We start from the raw sequence: 22983 nt of genomic DNA on the forward strand, positions 1-22983 counted from the left end.
TTATAGTACTTTACTTCAAGTACATTGCACTCCCGGTGTACTTACTACTTTACTTGGAGTGCACAAGCTCTCACTTACTTTGTACTTTACCTCAAGCACTTTTAGATGTACTTTACGCAATACTTGTTGTGTAAAGATGTACTTTACGCAACAAGCAAACACTGTCTGAAAAATCAAGCTCAGGCAGTGCTAAACCTCAAAGTAGAAATCATTCATCCGCAGTACATCATATACCGAAAAACACAAAAAGTGTAAAACAACTAGGCACGCAGAAGGAGAACCAGCTATTAAATAATTTCTGTAAAAACACAAGCAGCTTTATACTTGTCTAGTAGAATTTATCTAACGGATGAAAACCCATGAGCTTTCTTGTTACCGTAATATATATATATACACAACACGGGCACTTCACACCATCGTACGTGGTCTCCGAGGAGGATATGAACAAATATGTGCAGATGAATGAACCGTACTTAATCCAATGAATCAAAGAATCAAAGTTTCCAGGAACGCGCCGAAAGCCAAAAATTGGCTCCGCCAATTTTTGGCTTTCGGCGGGTTTCTGAAAACTTTGATATATATATATATATATATATATATATATATATATATGGGATGGGCAGTATTTCAAATACAAGTATTTGAAATACGTATTTCAAATACTTTGTGTATTTTGAATTTGTATTTAATTACAAATTCGGTAATGTATTTGACGTGTGTATTTAAATACTAAAATGAAGGTATTTCAAATACTATTATAATTAAATACAGTTTTGTGGGCGAAAATACAGCCCTCAAATTTATTGTGACTGTCCAGAGCAGGAAGAAAACTACGTTTTGCACCGAATTCAGTCTCTCTCAATCAAGCACAAGCGTTTAGTGACTTTGTGATTACGGTGCTAGTCTAGGGCAAGAACAATGACGAAATCGACGTTCACAGGCAGACTGGCTAAATAAGTGCCTGTGACAACTTGTGATGTTTTCCAGCCTGATTTCCATCCATATTTTTGCCTGGAACATTCTAAATGTGCGGGTCGTCCAGACTTCTGTAACTGGTGCGAGTTGCAACAATAAAACATTCTCTAGCTAGTGCTGCGCGTCTTGGTCGTCTCGGTTCTTTGTTGGTCTATACCAAAATGTACTCGACAAAAAAAGCTGCTTGAAGCTCTGTACTCTTTTCACCTATTACGTCCAAGCTGATTACATTTTTTGTGATTATATTTCTATTACGTTACTATCGCACATTAACTCCCGAGTGTGCGATGCAAAATTAAAATGAGATACCCAGAAACCCGTTGCAGGTGCCCTGAAGTCGCTGACGCAAATTTTGAGGAATGTATTTGGAAAAGTATTTGGAGGAGACCAAATACGTTTGGTTGTATTTGTATCTTGTACTTAAATGCTTTTTTGGAAATGTAATTAGATTTGTAAATAAATACATTTTTGACGAAGTATTTTGTATTTGTATTTCGATACATATTTGCATGTATTTTGCCCATCCCTGATATATATATATATATATATATATATATATATATATATATATATATATATATATATATATATATATATATATATATATATATATATATATATATATATATATATAACTTTCAATGTAATTTGCTACGTTTTTACGGTAGTTAATCATTTACTGAATTACTTTCCACCTGACTAATTTCTACTCTACACAAATTACTTTTGGGGCCACTACTCAGTCACTTAACTCAATCACTTTTTTTCAGTAACTTGTACATGTCTGTTTCTTAATACGCGTACGCGTCTTTCTCGGGCTGTCCATTCACAGATTCCTTGCATTTATTTATGACCCCACGGTTGTGTGTAAAGTGAGGTGCCTGGAACGTGTCTTCGACAGGTGTGTTTTAGCGTCCGATCCCTCCCATCCATCACAAGTGGTTCCAAAGTGGCAACAAATTACATCACAGAAGCCGGAGTGTTATGTTGTTGGATGTCACGACCCTGGCGGTCGGGGCTGGAAGTCTCCCGGGCTAAAATCAACGAACGAGTTCGAGTGTCACTTTCGTCGCAGCGTCCCAAACTCATGAATGCCGAAACTTTCCCCTGAACTGTCATGCTGGAGAAAGAGTACCTGCAGCTGAAAAGGCGTCTTACACACGCACTACCTCTACTTCTGTGACACCGCCAGAATCGCAGCCGTCGACAAAACGACACTTGAATGACGTCATCAGGAGAACATTGAGTGTCCACTTTTTAGTACCCGGTAAACACGACAGTCGGAAACCTGTTCCAGGCACCATAGTGTAGAGACACCCATTCTTGGGTAATCTTCTAAGGTTTCGCTTATCGCACCATCTTCAGTCCGTCACTCGTATGTCCTCATTTGCGCAGGATGAAACCGCCCCGGGAAAAGGCTGGGACGGAGGCGCCTACCACGACAAGGCAAACATGGCTGCTCTGGTGCTCAGCACGGACAGCCAGGGACGTCTCCGTATGGTGAGGGTACCAGGCTGTTCTCTGGAAGCCGGTTTCTACGACGCTTCAACTAACTCGAGCCAACTCGTAGAACTTTACTGACAATGTTTCGATGTTTCCTTCTACCTGAAGCGAAAACGGGAATATAGCCCTTAATTTTAGTGCATACTCTATTTTCCGGATTATAGACTTTACCCGGTATTTAGTCCAGCTAGTGCATACTTCGAATGCAAAACATGCACATACATAGCACACCTGGAAAATGCCTGATGTTATAAAGCAGAAAGAACCTTGTATCATACTGAAATTATCATTAACATCATCTGTCATTCACATGCTGCGTCAGACTCTCATAATGAACGATCTCGAAGAAACAAATTCAGGTATAGTCCTCTCCGATGGATAGTCATCACTGCGTAAACACTTTTAAAAAGCATATAGTACGTGGACTCTGGAAAATACGGTAGAACAGTTTTTTGATTGCATATTCCGATTAAAAACCACGTAGGTTTGCCTAGGCATTTTTCATCACGCTTCACTTGGGTTACAACAAATGCACCTTTAAGTCATATTACAGTGGGGGAAAAGGAAAGCGCTAGGAACAGGGTGGTGCATTATGAGCTGGCCCAGCGGTGTTCCGGCCGGGGCTGCACACAAAGTATGCGTTAAACTGGTAACAAAAGGGGCTGGAATGGACAGCCACATTACGTGTTGTCACAATGTCACAGTCGTTTTTATAGCTGAGCATGCGGCATTAGAGCCCTTTCAGCAAGCACTTGTCTGGGCCAGCTCATATTGCCGCTGACTGTACCTCTCAGTTCTCAACGGCCAGCCATTTCGCAGGAGGGAACCTTAGGACACGACCTCGTCATCTCTCCGCTGCCCGTCAGCCTCAACGTGAGCCGCGACGAGACCTACTACGACGTTCGGGGAAGCGCCGACGACGAAGGCTTCCTCGACGAGGACGGCCCTGAACCACGTCACGTCGTCTTCAAACGCCCAAGCAGCTCCAGCGTCCCTCACGAATCACAAATTAGCGACTACGCCCACCTGGAGGACATCCAGTTACGGCACATCAACGCCAGTTCCTCAACGTCGCGATCTCGCGGGCGCCGACGACGTCGCGGCGTTGGCGGTGGACCCGACACCGTGTGGCCGGAGGTCCTCCTCATCGTCGACTACGACACGTACCTGCTACACGGCCGGAGTCACACCGATATCAAGCGGTACCTGGTGAGCTTCTGGAACGGCGTGGACCTGCGCTACAGGCTCTTGAACGGGCCCCGGGTACGCATCAGTCTGGCCGGGATGATCGTCGCTAAGGACCGCGACGCGACGCCGTACCTGGAGCGCAACAGACTCCGGTCTCCCAATGAGGACGCCATCGACGTAGCGGGTGCCCTCACGGACATGGGCAAGTACCTGTTCCGGGAAGACCGGCTCCCGACCTACGACCTCGCCGTTGTGGTGACCAAGCTGGACATGTGCCGTCGGCACCTGGAAGGCGGCCGTTGCAACCGCGGCACGGCGGGCTTCGCGTACGTGGGCGGCGCCTGCGTGGTCAACAAGCGGCTCGAGAAGGTGAACAGTGTGGCCATAATCGAAGACAGCGGGGGCTTTTCAGGCATCATAGTGGCCGCGCACGAAGTTGGACATCTGCTGGGATGCGTACACGACGGTTCTCCGGCGCCCGGTTACCTGGGTGGCCCCGGGGCCCAGCGTTGTCCCTGGGAGGACGGTTTCATCATGAGCGACCTGCGGCACACCGAGCGCGGGTTCCGCTGGTCGCCCTGCAGCGTCCAGCAGTTCCGGCACTTCCTGCTGGGCGAGACGGCCACCTGTCTCTACAACTATCCGCACGAAAACCAGCTGCTGGCGCGCATGCTGCCGGGCTCCATGCTCAGTCTGGACGACCAGTGCCGGAGGGATCGGGGCACCACGGCCTGTTTCGTGAGTGACTTCTACTCGTAGCGGTCAGAACCTTTCAGTGTCGCTGACGCCGTAGCAAGCGCAGGGTGTGGCGAGTCCCGAGTGCCTTGTGATCGCCCCGCAGCTAATAAGACTGATGTATCAACCAATGAAAACGCCCAAGGACCAATAACAGCGCAATTAAAGCGGGACGATGATTTGCCATGCCCTGAGTTTCTGAAGGTCTCAGTGACTCTAGTTGCCTTTTGCTCTATGGTTGCTGGCAGCTGAAGAAAAGCATGGCATAAAATAGTATATACAGTTTTTTTTTTCCTCTTGATTCGCTTTTCGGCATTTTTATCGCCCAATTTCCCGATCTCACTTGCTGTGCGAAAATGATTAGACGCTCCGAACTCGCCTCCATACATGACTCCATACGTGACTATGGAGTAATGTATTTTTAGCATCTTTCATGCAGTGTTATTTCTTTTAGTGGAACATTTGGCAGCAATATTGCGACGACAATTCAATTGGGATCCATATAATATTTCTAATATTTGACTTTACAAAAACAAAGCAAAAAGAGCCTTTTTTGTGTTATTAATTCTGTGTACTATGAACGTCTAGAGTGCTGATATCTTTCCCAAAGCAAGTAGTAAGAAGGAACAGTAAGAAGGAGCAAAGTAAGGGTAACGTTACTCCGCAACCCATAACTCGAAATAAGTAACTTAAGTACGATATTCGTTACTGTCTAAAAATAAACGAGTACCTTACAACGTTACCGAAAAAATAACGCGATGCCGGTAACGCCGTTATTTTTAACGCGTTACCGGCAACACTGATTGTGTTCGCTGCATCGCCGCATAATTTCTATGATACACAAAAAAAAATTCTTTACTTATACTTTCTAGCAGTGCTCGAGAATAGTCCATCACAAGGCGAAAAGGAAACCTGCAACGTGACTTATAACTACTTTTTTTTTAAGTTGTACGAAACATCATAAAAAATGTAAGTAAAACGTGTTAAGAGCTCATTTAGACAATAAAGTCGTTAAAGGGACACTGACACCCCCCCAAAGAAAAAATTATTCTTTTTTTTTATGGGGGGGGGGGGGGGGAGGGGATATCGGATACTTCTCGTATCCGATACTTTTCGTATAGGACTACTTCTCGTATCAGACTAGAACTTATCGGGTCGAACTACAACTCCCGGTATCGGACTACAACTTGTCGTATCGGGCTACAACTTGTCGTATTGGGCTACAACTTGTCGCATCGGGCTACAACTTGTCGTATTGGACTACAACATGTCGTGTAGGGCTACAACTTGTCGCATCGGGCTACAACTTGTCGCATCGGGCTACAACTTGTCGTATCAAACTACAACTTGTTGTATATGGCTACAAGTTGTCGTATTGGGTTAACACCAGATTCACTCACTGAAGGACCAATGATCAGCATACGAGGGGTGCACTACGCCTCGCGCTTTTTAAGCTGTCCCCGACTGTAGTTGATTTTGGTGCCAAACTTTGACTCGGCGGGATAGTGCAGTCGCAATATTTCTGCGATAGCGGGAGTGTTGTCATGTAGGATCTCGAATAATGCATTGCTCCTGGCTGCACCTATTTATACAGAAATAAATGGTGCACTCGTAGGAGAGAGAGCGCGGCGGAAGAGTGAGAAAGGCCAGCCAGTTCGCGTAATAAAAAAATCTTGTAGAGTAAGTCAACAGGCCGAAATTCGGTACTCCGTAGTTGGCGCGCTTGGATGGGCGTCACATCGTTTGGTTTACGGGGCGAGAGAGGGGGAGGAGCGCGGTTTAGATAAACACGCCTCAGTGACTGCCGCGCTAGCCTTTAGCCAGCGCTCCCAGATTTTTATCCTCCATGTAAACTAGACGATGTGATGTCTATGCCAACGCACTAACCAGAGCTGAAATCGGCCTGTTGATTTACTGCACAAGCTCTTTCGAATATGCAGCCCCCGCGTCTAGACATACACGTTTGCAAGCTACCGGGCGTTAAAACACAATCTGGCCACAGTGTGTCGAAACACGCTTTGTTGAGGCGCCGGCCTGGGAACCGTGGGCTCGCTTTAGCAAGGCGTAAAGTTACCGGATCAACTCAGTTAGGGAAAAGCCCGTGGACGCTGCTGCTCCTGCGTGCAGTGATTACCACTCACCCCTCTCTCCCCCATAGGTTTGCCTGTCGTCCTTCGACGCTCCACCGTTTCAGGGATGGCGGCAATGGTAACTATACAGTGTATACTGTATGGAATACACAGATTTTGAAGCACGGCATCTATACTCCGTTCACCCCTAAGCTGACAGTGCGGTGAATGCTACGTGCTCGTGGGACCAGTAATGTATCCGTCTTTCACCATGTTTCTCCTGCTCCCGCAAATGCCAGCACGGAGACAGAGCGGGATCAGGTGATGGAAGGGGAAGCGGTAGATTGGTGCGGCGAACATGTCGCTTCCAACGAACTCTCAGCTCATGCGTGAACAGAGTACAGATGTCGCTTCATCTCAGCGTCTCCAAAGAATACAGTTTTGAAACGCAGCCTCCCTACTTCGGTTTATCTCAAGTCCATGCGCGGTCAGAGCCTAGAAGACAAAGAAGCGAAGAAGCGCATACAGACAAAAACCGTAAAGTCACGGCGCACCCTCTCCGTTTAATTGGATAAGCGGGCGGACGAACATGCGCAGAAAGACGGCGAAAGCCGTGACGTTGCGTTTTCGGCTCGGCTTGATTGGCCACTAAGCTCGTACCGTCGGCCGCGCTCGGAGTACAGATGGCGTTTCAAACGACAGGTGTCCGATTTGCGATGAACAAAGGGGATACCACTTTTCGCGCTAGTTCCACAACTGAGTTGTTCTAATAACATTGGCAAGACCTCGGACAACTACACTCACAAACCTCAAGAACAGCGGCTTCCAGAAGCCGTTCTTGCAAACGTGCATGCTCCAGTTGGTTCTTTTGTGAGAAGTGCATTTGTGCTGCGAAAGCTTCCTGACGGGCTTGTCCCGCAACATGTTGCGCCTTTGCAGAAGGACTCCCGGGTGTGCGCGCAGCTGTTCTGCTACGACAGTTCGTCCGGCTACTGCGTGTCGTACCGGCCAGCCGCCGAGGGATCGCCCTGCGGTGACGGACAGGTGAAACAACGTCATCCGCAGTCAGCCCCTTAGCGCTTGTCCGATCTGCCCCGAGTTGAGACAGCTCTGCTGACGGCTCGAGGGCGAAGCGTCGCCGTCCAACGTAAGTGGCGGTAAAGGGTACTAGCGGCGATACCCTGCCGGCGAAAGGTAATTTTACGAGGGCTTCTGGTTTGAAGTGGCACGTCTTATCTTTAACGCATAAAGTGTTGTAGGGCTTTGTTTCCATGCGATGAGCGTTAAGCCGAAGACACACTACTCGTACATCATACGAAAGACAGGTTGTTCCCTGCAGATATAATGAGAGGATATCTGCTGAACCCCTCCCGCGTGTTCCGAGCATGTTTGCTTCATATATCTGTATGCTTCGAGCCTGTCTTCAATCAAGTTATGTATGACCAATGACACAGGACCGTTATACAAGGAAGGATAGCACTCAGACAGTGTTTGAAAATTGTCGTTTTCATGATCAGTGTGACTGCGGCCGGCCTCGCAGGAGAGTCGGTGGTCGAACGGGTTTGCGCACCGCGGCTTGGAGCACGTGAGGCGAAACCTGGGCTCGGTGGCGTAGCCACCAGGTCCAGGCTTATGCCATTTGACCCTTTAATATACAAATGTACACCCCCCCCCCCCCCTCCTCCCCACAAAAAAAAAAAAAAGTCCTGGATATGCTAGTGTTGAACTCAATCAGTACCCCTCAACGTTCCGATCTGGGTAAGCATCGTACCGGCGTGCGGTCGTGTATTGCTACTCGTGATCCACGTTAAAGACACCAAGCTGAGAGTCGTTTACTGCGCTGGTTAAATTTCTCGTCTACAGCGTAAACTAGCGTCGTTGCTCCTGAAATGAAGTTCGACCTTACGCTGTCTAAACACAAACATCCAACTTTTTTTTTTTTTTATCCACGGCGACAATTATCTTTTTGCGGCTGGAAATATGCTGCGCATACGCAGGATTACGCTACAGTTAAATTGCGTTACTTTTATCATTCATATCGAAGCATCAGTCATTCGGAGGATTCTGTCCTTACGCGCCTTTACAATGTAATGATATTAGCCATCTGGTTAATTGCAGCGCTGAAAAAAGGCATTGAAGCCACATATTCAAAGTACGTTTACCCCACCCTTATGGAACACTCGCTGGTGGACAGTGCTCTCATAGTTATCGCCTAATAGGCGACTTCAATTAAAATCTGTGGATGTCAATGAAGGGTGATTTTTATTTTTATTATTTGTTTCTTTTTATTTCCTGCTAGTTTTTGGTGCTGAAAGTAATTAACAATTTTGAATTTTTCCCTATCTTGCTTGAAATAATTTTCTAATATTTTGTGCCTACGACTCATAAAAAATTATATGTCATATTTAAAAAAAATTCGTGGGCATTATTCTTTTAATTATGACAATATCTCGAATGGCCTATCATTCTTGGACCGAATATTTAATGGATGAGTACACCGTGCGACGCAGTTCGCACACACGCAACATGGACGTTTTTCTTATGGTACTTATTCAGGTTGGTGTCAAGCACCAACCTATACTATCAAGGACGCTACTGCATGCCGACCCATTGTTTGTACAACTTCCCTACCAAGGAGTCATCGATCCAAGTCTCCGAGAGAAGTATGGTTTACCAAAATTGGCATATTAAGATAATAAGTAGTTTATAGTGAGCTGATTTATATCAATTATATGGGCAGTACGAAAGACCCGTTTGGTAGAAAATTCTTTCGTCATAGCTAACTTTCTGGGACAATCCGTGGAATAAGAAGTTTTCCAGGAAGTATCAAATTCCCTGGAAAATAAATTTCTCAAGGGCGATACAATATTTTGTCAAAAAAAAGAAGATAATTCTGTGAATGTGGCTCAGCGAATTCAATGGAAAACAATTTGTAGAGCCTTGGAATAAAAACTATACGCGTAAAGAGATTTAATTACTGCCTATTGATATGTCATGGCTCATCAAAAATATACCCGGGGAGCATTGTCATGTTGGTTGTTCTTCATCTGAAATGCTCACTTTAGTGCTTGCGCCGAGGTGATGACGTCCAAGAACGTTGGAGATGTTTGAAAAAGTTTAGTGATCAGAAAGGTAGCGGTCACTTTTTCAAGTAACGTCCAATTACATTCCTTATCAAATATTGCGGTAATCTAATTGAATACTTTTTTAACCAAGAGTACATGCAATGGTAATCGATTATCTTTATTTAGAATAACATGTACAAATCTGGGTACGACGCATAAAAACTGCATCTCACCCGGATGCTACTTTGCGGGGTGAAAAGCATTTAGCAAAACAGAAAAGTAACTAATTACGGTAACTTAAGTAATTGTAATCACGTACAGCTGAAGAAGCGAAGGATGTGATTTAATATGTTAACACTCCTCTCTTCGTAATTTTTACTTTGGAGTCCTTATTGTCAAGCGATCCCATTGACTATGAGGGCGTAATTATATACTCGCTACGCCTTGCCTTTTTTTTTTTGTCAATGATTATGGTTACCTTACAACTCTGTAATGAATCTACGGTACTAAATGCCAGACTCATCACCACTTGACATAGTTTTATTAGTGATTCAGCTGAAGATTCTGCCCCATTTATTTATCTAGGGTCAGCCTTTGGACTCCGATGCGTATAGGCGTACCAGCAAATGTCACCTCCTCCTAGATAGGCGTGGCCAAGTCTTGGAATCATGCACTAGTCTGTCTATCAGTGCTTAAAGCAAACAAAGGACACCGGCAACGCCGAATCGAATTGTGCCGCCCCTTTTCGGAGTTCTCACCCGATGGGGCCTCCGGCCCACTTCACGTGTCTCGCAGACGTGCAAGAACGGACGGTGCATCGCCGAGATCGAGAACATCATCCCGGACTACACGCACGTGACGCCGTCCTTCGCCAGTCGCTCGGTGTCCGGCAGGGACAGCGGTGTCCGTCGGAGGGCCGACGTGTCCGAAGAGGTGATGGCCGGCCTGCCGCCGCCACCACCGCTCCCGCCGCCTCGGGCGCCGGACACGGCTCACCGGAGGCAGCAGGTTCGGCCCCGGACGACAAGAAAGCCCCGGACGGCTTTCTCGGACAAAGGTGAGTCTTGGTTTGAGCAGGCTGGAAAACTCTGAGCAAGAGCAGTGAAAACTTACAAAAGTTTCTGGAGTTCCGTAGATAAACGCGACTTACAGAAATATGTTAGGGACTGTCTGCGAAATATCATGCAGAGAAGGTGGAAAGCATTAGTGCCTCGTTGGAGTCAATACCTTCGTATCCTCTTCGTAGCTCCCATGTAGAAATCGGGAACGCTTACGAAGACTTTTTCGACTTCTGGAGAATAAAGGACTCAGAGAACTGTGAATGGACATGCAGAGAAGGTTGTGGGCATTAGTGTCTCCTTAGAGGAGATATGGTCTGCTTCATGACCTTTTCCATTCGTAACCCCCGTGCAAAAGTTGGGAAAGCTTACGAAGACCTTCTGGACTTCCGGAGATAACAGGGCTCACAGAACGTTTTCTGAAAGATCATGCAGAGAAGGTTGTAGGCAATGTTCTCTACTTGAGGCCCTGTTCCTTTCACATTCCAGGATGAAAATCCGGGAAAGTGAGACATCTTCGACATTTGTTAGACGAACAGGACTCTTAGGCCATTTCTGAAGGGCTAAAAACATTAGTCCCTAATTGGTGTCAATGTTCTTTTCACCAGACCCTCTCTTTTTTCTTAACCTAGACTATCTCCAAATGTACCCTACATCCCTACATCAACCTTCATCGGTTTCCACCTCCCGCAAGCTGAGTAGAGACTTTCCCCGTAAACGAGGCTCACGCCTCGGTTGACATCATCTTTTCCTCGGATAGGGAAAAAGAGTCGCACATAAGGATTAGTGAAAAACACTTGAATGGGCAGCAAAACAAGAGCTGGCAGTGGGTAATACAATTTTCCATCTCTTCCTTAAGAGGTAAAAAGATTATGGCTCTTGGCTGTAGATTTACCTTTATGTTTTTCCATCCATTTATCTGGCTCTTAAGCTTTGTGGTACCATTGCGTGGAGTCTCTGGTACCACTTCCGGCTAGTTCAACTGAATGAAACTCGACCTGTTGCTCAGACCTGATTTTTTTTTTCTCTCGAGGAAAAGGACGAGTTTTGTTTAAATAACAAACAAAAAAAGTACATAAATGTATTTTTATTTGTCTATTCTCAGTTATTACAGAAAGAAAATAAAGTACATCGCAAATGTTTTTCGTAAAGAAATGCACCTAGCATATCCAAACGAGGTTCAATATCTGAGCGACAGTTTATGAACTTGAAGTGTCTATCCTCAAGGCTTCAACCTGTTCCAACAGGTTGAAGCTTTGAGAAATGAATGAAATACAACACAAAATCTTTTACGTTCTCTTTGAGCGTTTGCGCATAAAACTAGCCTGAATAATTTAAAAAGAGCTTATATTTGTTCTCCATGAAACCACCTCTAGGTATTATTACAAGAAATATGTTTCATTTGTGTCCTGCAATATGCGAGAAAACGGCTAGTTCATTTTTTTCTTGAGGCGATAAACGCGCACTGCGCAGTATTTGTTAGCAAAACATGAGGTGTTTCTTTCAAATTAAGGATATTGTACCAGGTCGGATTAAAAACGAAGAATATTTTAAATGTATTACTATATATGTTTATCTTCAACGCAGCGAAAAAGAGAAATATAATGAAAAATACAGAAAACTTCAAATATTAAGACAAAAATATTAGGGTAACCGTACAGATATTAAGTGTTACTTAGCTTTCTTTGCTCATAGGCACCGAGAGGGATATCTTGTTTAAAGGAGCGGGACGTTTGCTCGGCAACATTTTCCAGGAAACACTCTCATCCGGTTAGAATATACGGCAGCCTGACTGGTCAGGATTAATCGTACGAACTTTGTAATTTGAACTAACTCCCTTATACCTTGGCAGCTACACATCTATTTGAGTTTATTGGCTGAGGCATCCGACAAAGTGTTGTATGTGATGGTCACAACTATACTTCCTTTCAGCTCATGTCTAGACGCAGCCGGCGCTACGAGCTAATGGTACAAATCAAGCAGTGTCAAAAGCGCAAGTCACTGAACCCCTTTTGTTTACGATTAATTCAGCGATGATAGAACGCGTGCACGAACATGACGAACACCATGATGGTGCACTTTTGACGCTGTCTGATATGGTCCCATCAGCTTGTAACGTCGGCTGCGTCTGGTATGGGTATTCTCTTTCGCACTAGGAGAGCATTGACCTAAGTACAGTGTAGGCCACGTTCGCTAGATCGAGGCTGTCGAAAGTCCCATCACCTCTATTATGTAAGCGGTAATGTTGAAGCAACTTTGCAAGGAGGGAAACTGAGGGAGAGGAGGATATGGAGGTCCGCAGGGACATCAGAGCGCCGAGCTCTGATTGGAAGGATACTGCAGGTAGACGCAGAGACGATCTGCCTTTGTCTCTGCTCGCTGTTCGAACGCGTTTGAGCGCGTTCCAGCACTGAACGCCGGTATCCGGAGTTCGAGCACGAGACACTGCTTTAGGAACACAACACTCTTGTTCGCTATGACTGGAGGGGGACAGTGGGAAAGGACAAAAGCAGCCATCCTTTGCGCCCACCCACTAATCCGTCCAATCAGAGCTGGAAGCTCTGACATCTCCTCGCCGCACTAATCTCCTTTTCTCCCTATAGGAAAAAAAGCTTGCGCTCGTAGCCTTCCCCGGGTTTTATTGGCCTGAAGTGCCACATTCACGGTGTGTTCACTTACCGATTGTTTTCGACCGATCGTGCAAAACACGGAATTTGTCAAAGCTGGTTGGAGTAACTTGAAGAGAAAACTTCTGGATCCAATAGAGTTTCAATAGCGAAGCATCGGTTGCTACTCTTTCGGGCTTTCGAGACATTCCTATCTTTATGCGGTCGCATAAGGGTTCACATAAGCCCAATGGTAATTCATTCACACTTTCACAGAAGGAGCCTGGAACGCGTCTCCGACTCTAGCCACTCACAGCTTCATTCAATCAGATTGCAGCATTAGCCCGTAAGAATGCCAAGGGCCCAATCACGGAGCCAATAGCGTGAGCCATTAAGCCAAGCCCTGCGATTCTTAAGCTGTCAGAGACAGTTCGGAGCGCAAGTTCGTCTGCTTTCTGGCAGGGGTTGCGGTGACGTCAAAACGCCGAGGTTTGATTGGCTCCGATTGAAAAGATAGTGGGTAGACCTCAAGGCAGCTACATCATTGAGGTCTACCCACTATCTTTCTCATTAGAGCTAATCAGAGCTCGGCGTTTTGACGTTACCGCAACACCTGCCAAGAAGGAGACGAACCTGCGCTCCGCATGAAGACCCAACGCGTCATTTTGTGTGGTCCCTCGATTTCCGACTGATGACGTCACAAAAAGGTGGCACGCCTGTCGCGATCCTGACTGTGGCAAAAAGCAGCGGAGGTGGATACGGCGGACGACCGCTCTGCTGTGGGTCGCTCTCCAGCTTGTCAGTTCATGTTAGCGTCTCTATCCAGAGAGGGTGACGCGGCAGCGGCAGTGGCAATTTCGTTCGCTCGAACGTTTTTGCCGGAGCTTGTAATACCAAGTGCCAGGATCGCGACATCTGGCAGCATAACACGCCGGATCTTTCGACGTAATTCGTTGCCACTTTTGAACCTCGTTTGATGCATAGGCAGTCCAGGATGCCGTAACACCAGTCGAAGACACATTCCAGACACCGTACATGAAGCAGAGGCCAGCCACAGCATTATTTGTGTGATGATGATGAATAACTTTATTTTAGTGAGAATGGCGCCATGGCCTCATTGGGGGAAGGGGAATATAGGGAGAAAAATTTATATTCGGCGGTGCACTCCTGTCGAGCCCGACCTCCGATAGGGAGGGTAGCGTCTCCCTGGCCCGTGCCTCGTTAACCGGTGTGGTCCAGGCCTGTTAAGTGTGGATGTGAGGCCCCAGGTGTTAAAGCATATATGGAGCGCGAAGAGCACGAGCTCTTGGATTTAGAAGTTGATTTCACCACGTAACAAGGCACGCCGAATGATCGCATTCCAAGGCATTGACATTGCGCCCGTATACCATTTTTCTGGTCGGCAAACCAGCATACAACCGATCGACATTGTTTTCTCTAAAGTAAAAGCTGGTTTCCACGGCACCGCTTTTCTTTCGTTTTCTTACGTTACGTTTAAGTCACCGAAACGTTCGTGTCGTGTCTCGAATGTCGCGCGCCCAGGGTATCTTCTTGAACTCGTAACCACGTTTATTATAAAGCACAGATGTTCCGATGCTCTGGGGACTTGCACATAAGCTTTCGCAACTTAAAGCGAAAAACGGGGTTGTGTGTATGTGTGCCAGCCTTATCAGGCGGAAGTCGAAATCTCGAAGCCGACGCGCGATCTTCCCGCATTGTCGCAGCACAAGAGATGTGAACTGAATACACAGTGTTCGGCAGTCACGCTGGCTTCGTTTTACTTAGTTAACTCGGAAAACTTGTCACTGACTCATATTCTATTCTAGAGCTAGCAAGCTATTGCGCATCACAGTGAAAGAGGAGCGCCCACGAAAGAACAAAATTTAAAACAGTTTTTTAGCCTTGCGCCGGGCACGCTACTGAAAACTGTGTTTGTTCACCAGGACGAGCTCCAAGCAGACGGCGTACACATCGACGCCTGAGAAAGGTACTCATCATGCAATATTTCCTCGGTGGTAGGCTTAGACGCAACAGTTCGCTTCTTACTTCTCATCGCACAGGCCTAAGAACGATCGTTCTTCCAACTGTACGACCTAAAAAGCGACAGGTCGCCGACGTAGCGAATGCCCATAATTGTCCTGCTACAGAGAATACACAACATGCGCCTTTCTGCATCGTTAAATGCACGTCGTTACCGTGCATGTCATGGACCCTTTTCGAAATTTCGCGCCATCTGGTTGATGTTGCCCCAGTTATCCGAATTCCCGTCGTTTGGCCACGTACTCTAAACTTGTATTGGACAGGAGGGCTGTGTCAGCGTTTGGCGTAAACTCTGCTCGGCTGGTATAAGAAACTAGGCCTATATAAAACTAGGGCATAAAAAACTAGGGCTAGGGTATAAAAACCAGGTGTCACATCCAATCACACTCCTCATTTCCAAGATATAGCGACGGCCAATGTTGCTTGATGGGGTTTTGAAAAGTACCTTACGCTCGTTAGAGATGCGACCCCCTGTACTGAACCGGCCAAATGGCCTCTTTATAGTAAAGTCATAGCTGGCAACACGTCAAGGCCGACAAACTTACTGCTTTGAAAGAAAAAAAAAATCGGGGAAGTAAGACAAATATTTGCAGAAAGAACTCTTGCAAACTCCTTGAACCGCAGACAGCACTCTGAAAAAAAAAAAAAAATCTCGCCTTCTGTGCCTTATTTTATTGTATACGTATGAGCGTACCCAAGACACAAGCCGCGGAAACATGTATACGACCATAGCACATCGATTTATTGATTGTGATTGGGTAGGAAAGAAAAACGCAGAGGGGAGTGGGCGCGTGTGATTCGTTTCGTCTGATTCGATACGCTCGTGTCGCACCCATGTAACCGTAACCTATGGCCACTAATTACTAAACCAAACGCAGGGTGTGGCTCGTTCTGTTTAGGCTTCTTGCTTTATGATTGGCTCTTTGGCGTTCTTATCGGCCGATGCCGCACTCTCATTGGCTGCGTTTACATGGATACGACAGTAACGCATCGAATTGGGTTAGCATATCCAATTGTCCTATGTAAACACCTCGATTCGCTAGCCAAGCGCATCGAATCGAGTTTGATCCGATCCGTTTCAAGAGGTTGATTTGAGATTTTCCAGCCGAATAGAGACGGCCATGTAAACTCTAACGAGTCGAATCGGTTGTCTGAAGGACAGGGGAAGGGGGAAAAGGAGGAAGGGGAGAAAGGCTAAGATAACCTTCAAACTTTACTCGCCTCCCCATTTCCGTTTTGTGCCACCGTCCAGACCGCGTAGTAGCCAAAAGACTCCACTAATCTCTCCCCCCCCCCCCCCCCCCCGAACAGGTTACGCAGGGTGCGCTGTAATCATCCGACGCCATGTGTCACCACCGTTCGATTCGAATCCACGTGAACGCAGTGGTTAAAGTGAATTCAATGCGCTAACTCGATTCGATGCGCTACGGTCTCATCCATGTAAACGTAGCCTTTGACTAAAAAGGGATGAGACGCTTGAGTCTCGTCTTACGGATGACTGGATGGATGGATGTTACTGGCTATACCCTTTGTAACGGATGGTAGATCGCGCCACCTGGACTACCCTGCGTTTCTTAGCCCTTTAACGTTGGACGTTGTGCATGTTTACGGCGGCGATTACATTTAGAAGTACTCGCCTAAACGTGAAACCGCGCACACCACGGGAGGTATTACTATTTATTTTGTCTTTGGTCAACCATCAACGTTATGTTAGCACGATGTTTCGCTTTTCTTGGGCTATTTGTAGTTCTGAAATTAGACGGTCCACGCAGGTGACACACGCAAAATGGTCGCTTCGCACGTCGGCTGTTCTGGGAATGGTGTCAAATCGAGCGCTGCATCTTTCGAACCAGACTTGTAACGCCTCTCAGAATTGAATTCAGAGGATAAGGAATTACAGTTCGATGGAAAAACTCTGTAAAATGCTTCCGGTTCAGAATCAGAGACTTTCGGATTGTCGTGCGCGAGCGGCGCGCCAATGAAACCGAATGAAAGGAAGGAGACAATTTCTCGCTTTCAATATTTTCTCTCGATGCATCTAAACCCCAAGAGCTTGGGAGGAATATATATGGTCTTGTGAGGTCATTTAGAAAAAGAAAGAAAAACTGTGCAGTGACCCTTCCTTTCTACTATTTTCATGAAAACGAACCCCGACCAGTGGGAAACATTTTCTGGGAAAAACACTCGACCGTCAAAGGGTTAAGCTGTCAGAGACCATAGATGGCATACAAGTAAATCCACACGCTCGCTAAAAGCGCAAGGTCACGGTGCAGTCACTGCAATTTATTGGTTTAGCCTATGATATAAAACACGCACACACGCACTGAACGATGACGAATGTCTCGACACACCAGCTCTGTGGCTGCTTGAGTTACCCCATTAGCTTGGAGAGTTGGCTGCGCTATGACTTAAAGTGAAACGAAGCATAGTTTCCCAGAAAACACGCAGTCAGGCAGTTGCTGCCATTTAATGAATGCACCCAGCGAAGGACAAGGCGTAGATCACTGATTTTTGTGTAAATGCTATCTCCACGCCGACTACGAACATGACGATTTACTTGCCCATGGTGTTTCTGCGCACACCTTTCCGCAGATGACGCTTTCAGTTCAAATAGCTGCTCAGGCCTCGTGAACCGGCACACTCACTCTACGTGCGCTCTGGATAATGAGACGGGCAAAAAAGTTTTTATTTTAATATGTGAGGATGTCTAATGTTTTTGGCAAAACAACGATGCCTGAAACGCGTCTTCGACTGGTGTGTATAGCGTCCCATCCCGCCCAGACATCGGAAGTGGTCCCGAAATGGCAATCAATGACGTTGCAGATGCCTGAGTGTCATGTTGTCGGATGTTGCGACCCTCGTATTTGGCGCTAGAAGTCCCATCAGTAAGTACGTGTGAACGCGACTGTTGCTGCCGTCCCGGTGTCCCAAGTCCCGACTGCCGATGCTTCCGTAGAGTGCCAAGCAGGAGGGCGACCTGTAGCAGTACAGGCGTCTGCCACGTTCGTCACCGCTCCTCTGTCGCCACTAGGATCGCGGTCCGTGACAACATGACACTTTTATGGCGTCATCAGGCGGACATCGAGGGACGGGTTTGTAGGACAAGGTAAAAAGACCAGTCGGAGACGCGCCCCAGGGACTCTATCGAAGCGTTTGCTGCCTGTGTTTCTCAAAGGGTTCTTTTCGAGTCCCGCCTACATAAATATTTCAATCAACACGTTCATTATGTCTTCGCTTAAACAGAAATAACCTCTCAACTTGCATGCACTCGTAGATGCCTGAAGGGATGCGCTGGAATTTTCCAAAGTGCACAGAAAAACAAAACGGCGTTTCTTTTAAAATATATCTTGGTGAAACCCTTTCTATTTTCTCGCGCACTCCTCGACAGGCTGTGCAGTGCGCTGCCTCAGCTTTGTACACTTCGTCCACTCACTTTTGAGGGAGGATCGGTGATCGAATGTCTTAGCACACCACACCTCGGACCGCGCGGAACGCAAGCTCGGGTTACAGAACTCGGATATTTTAGATTAACCCACCCCCTTCACCACCCCCTGACAGTTTCGATCTGAAGGAGCGTCATACCAACGTGCGGGCGAGTATCACTTGTGCATGATGCAGGTTAAAGACCCCTGGTTAGGAAATGTACTGCACTGTCTACATTTCTCGTCTACGTCGGAGACATCAGACGCCCACGAACTTCCCGGTGTTTAAACAAGCAAACACATAACACAATTATAATTACTCCCTCTCCAAGCATTTCAAGAATCCGTGGGAAACCAGAGACTACAGGATGGCTGTCTTAGCAGCACAACAACAAAACAAAGCAAAACAAGATAGGGTTGGACGTGAGCCCGGCTATGACGGGCATGCGCGAGTCTCGGCATCTCCTCGGCCGCAGAGCACGGTGGCTGGAAGGGCCGCTGAGCGCGGGCGTGATCACTACTCGGCCTCCGTCCTTGAACTGGATGTCTCGCGATGCTGGCAGGCGCTCGCACTTAACGTCCCACGCGCGCCCTGGCAACACTCCCGGCCATTGTGATCGGGGTGGACGGCATTCTCACGCCGCTCCGCCGGCATTCTCCCGGTTCCGGGATGCTCTCGGTATTCTATCATGATCTTTAGGTATTACTACTTACTTTCCTGGAAACTATCGCCGCGGATACCGCCCTGCGCGGAGAAGTTCGTCTGCTTTTTTCTTTTTTTTATGGGCTGTGCTGACGTCAGAAAGATGCCGAGCTCTGATTGGTTCTGAATGAAGGATAGTGGGTAGACCTCAAGAAGGCAGCTTGCTTTGAGTCTTCCCACTATCCTACAATCAGAACCAATCAGAGCTCGGCATCTTTCTGATGTCACCTCAACGCAAGAAACAGACGACTTGCTCTCCGTATACGCAGTTTCACAATAAGTCCGAGCGCAACAGACTCTACGATCCGATGGAACTGAGTGTTGTATATCTTATTGGATTCTAGGACTGCTCGCTGAAAGTCACTTCGTAGCAGGTGAAGTGGTAGCAGGGCAATTGGTCACATGGGGCAGTTCGTCGTAGGGCAATTTCTTCCGATGACAGTTCCTCACACCAATGAGCGAAGTTATGATTTTTTTATTGTTGTAATTTATCAGGCATATTGCTCCCAGATAAATAACCATCAGCCAGGTCTTTTTTTACCGGCACATTTTTTGTATCGTATGTAGAAGGGCTGTCTGGATTGCTCCCAATGATATTTCACAAAGTAAAGATCACATCCACGAAAATACGCGAGCTCCGTACCAAGAGAAAATCGCGTAAGAGTCTCTTTTCTTTTTTTTTTTCTTTTTTTAACCGTTAAGGAATGGACTGCTCTGCCTAGTGAGATTGTTTGTACCGAAAAATCGGAAACCTGCTTTTTTGATCGCCCCCGGGATTATGCCTGGCGGTGGCGCTGCAGGATGAAAATGAATAAAAAATAATAACATTTACCAATGTGAACTCCGAATCTAAGCAGTCGTATCCATCCCATAAAGTATTTTAACAAAAAAGAAAAAAAGAAACTTCGCACGGCCGCAGGCAAAAACCAAAAGGATGCCAGCAAACAGAAGGTAAATGAAAAAAACACGGATACGACAACGAAGTCTCAAACAGAGTTTTCAAGTTTATGTAACGAAAGTACATATATATATATATATACATTTGTGTAAAATCTTGAAAACTGTATTTAGCATTTCATTGTTCTGTTCGTTATTTTATTATCCCTATGTCTCTTGTTTACTATGAATGTCAATCACCAGCTCGCCTGCGTTTCTTTTTCTTTTTTTTTAACAAAGTCTGTAGCGTTTTTCAACGTAACAAAGCATCGTGAACTTCCAAACAAAAGGTGAACACGAAATCTAGGAAACAAAAGCGACTGCTCCCTCCGAAACCAAAAACTAAGCATACAGCAAAGAGGCATTCGAAACTTTATCTTCTACACACGCATGTTCCATGTCACCCCCTTTTCAGTTTTGGACCAGTTCACCCGTTGGCGACTTGTGTATTACGAATCGCCCTATGTGACCAATTTCCCTGCTACGAGTTGCCCATTTACGAATTGTCTTTTGACGAATGGCCCACAGCCCTACTTATCGGGAACCTACACTCGTCTAACACAAATCTGCAGGTCTGATATTTACGGAGCGCGCCGACTGCACTCTTGCGACGATGACGCCGGGTTATCGGTCGCCGAAGTCCAATCGACGCACTCCGCGACATTCGGGCTCCAACTTTCTGCCGGACGATTATTGTTACGAATGCCAGGTGATGAAGCAGGAGAAAACGGAATGATCTAAAAATTTAATGGGGGCGAACTTGTCCCAGGGACGAAAAGGAGAATACACACGTCGAGAAAGCAGCAGCGAGCGTCGACGGTGGCAGCAGCAAGCGACGGTGCGTCGGTGTAACAGCTAGTGGCTGTCGCGAGAGAGAATCGGCGAATGAATCGGCAATACGGCGCTTGGTTTTTTATCTAATACGCTCGTTATCTCGAATCTTATACCTAGAATGTTTGGGAAAGAGCTAGGAGGAGGCTGACTAGGCAAGGTCATCTAGCCTCCTCCTTTTTGACGCTCGGCTTAAGAGTATACACGAATCTTAACGAAGATTATCTTCTGGATCATGCACGCGGCAATACATGCTTCGTTTCAGCTTAAGTTTTGACGCGACTGACGCTACGAGGTAATGAAACCGATCAAGCAGCGTTAAAGGCGCAAGTCTCTACGCCCGTTTTGTTTATGACTGCTTCAGAGAACAAGTACAGAAACGTCACGAACACCATGACGGTGCGCTTTTGGCGCAGTCTGGACTGGTCCCATAAGCCCGAAGGTCTGTTTCGAGAGCTCGACAGTTTTCGCCCCGTACTTTGTTTAACCCTAAGTCCAAGTGATGCAACTGGATAAGCCAATCGGGCGCAGAAAAATAGCACAGGAAAGATTCGTACATGCGTCTTTGGGGCACGAGTAAATTTCGGCAATAGCAAACTCGGGTGCAGTCATCTATTAACACTGGAAAAAATACGAGGGTAATCGAAGCCTGGTCTAGATACTTAAAAAAATATTTCTTAAATCTTTAAAGGGGCAGCTGATATTTCGATTCTTTGGAGTCCTAGACCTGAAGACTAGACCTTAAGAGACTAAGAGTGAAGGATTGCAGGCGAAATTTGGATAACCATTCCCCTCGAACATTTCCCTCAAAATTGGTCCAACGCACTAATAGAAATATCTGTACTAGCAACCAAAATTACGACTTAATAATTTTTTTTCGAAATTATTGCATATTTAAATTTGGTCCGAGAGGCTGAAGGATTCTACCGGCAACGATAAAAACATGGTGTCAGATGGAGTAATGTGGGGGAAGTACAGCTTGTTTCTGATGGGCTACAAGAAGTTTGTTGGTGAGAAGTAAATGCCGCGGAAGCTCCCGCCAGCAAAACAAAATAAAATGCGCGAAATAATGCTTTTTTAGGTTGCCTGTTAAATTTTCCAGTTATAGGACATGGGACGTTACCTCACTGGAGTTCGCGGGGAACTTTGAATGTTGGATTTGGCATAACGCTTTGTTGCCGGTTTCTATCTCATTTAAATTCAGAGATAATGAAAGCATGCCGGGAGTAGTAAAGCCTGGGTTTTATAAATATGTATTTCGTGCAGGAAGCTAAAAAAATTATTCGACGATCCATGGGATTCATTCGATGGAAATGCTCTGGCAATTGTACTTTCTCACCTCCTTTCCACCCCTTTCCATTCGTTTGGGATCCCTTGCCATTCGTTTATCGCCGCTTTCCTGTCGTTTATTACCTCTTTCTCTTCATTTATGACACCTTTCGAATCGTTTATGACCCGTCTTCAATCGTTTTTCATTCACTTTATCACTCGCGGAAAGAACCACATCCATCGCCGGAGCGGCAACTGAGCTGGACCGCATTCCCAAGCGGCGCGGCGCCTGCTCACCTCTGGCTCCACGCCAGCTGTGCGACGCTCGTATTGGTCCGAATCGCTGACGTCAGCACGCGTCACCCTCTCCTTCTTTTCCGCCACTGTGGTGAGACATTGAAAGTGTAAACACGATACCTCCTTACCTCCGCACTCTCGACGTTATGCATAGTATTGACAAACGAACGCACGGACTGACACCGGCGGGTTTTCGTGAAAAGGAGCGTTGTAATGCTAATGTATTTAAAAAATCGAATGAAGTCCCCTTTAAATTAAGGCAAACGTTGGCTCGTATATTTTACTG

General features: G+C 46.4%; 1 protein-coding gene across 3 annotated transcripts in view; it reads left to right on the forward strand.

The window, feature by feature from the left end:
- The window catches only part of LOC8034084 (venom metalloproteinase 3), a 336683-nt gene that overhangs the window by 300660 nt on the left and 13040 nt on the right, over positions 1 to 22983 (forward strand). For 2 of the 3 annotated variants that reach the window (XM_042286679.1, XM_042286678.1), the window contains exons 4-7: positions 2371 to 2475; positions 3298 to 4404; positions 7410 to 7514; positions 10331 to 10592. In XM_042286679.1, the coding sequence (XP_042142613.1) occupies positions 2371 to 2475; positions 3298 to 4404; positions 7410 to 7514; positions 10331 to 10592 (1579 nt within the window). Of the gene's footprint in view, positions 1 to 2370; positions 2476 to 3297; positions 4405 to 7409; positions 7515 to 10330; positions 10593 to 15142; positions 15187 to 22983 lie in introns of all 3 variants that reach the window. The other variant, XM_042286680.1, reaches the window with a different exon arrangement.

Source organism: Ixodes scapularis, unplaced genomic scaffold, assembly GCF_016920785.2.
Source record: "Ixodes scapularis isolate PalLabHiFi unplaced genomic scaffold, ASM1692078v2 PGA_scaffold8__174_contigs__length_109621045, whole genome shotgun sequence".
Taxonomy (NCBI): domain Eukaryota; kingdom Metazoa; phylum Arthropoda; class Arachnida; order Ixodida; family Ixodidae; genus Ixodes; species Ixodes scapularis.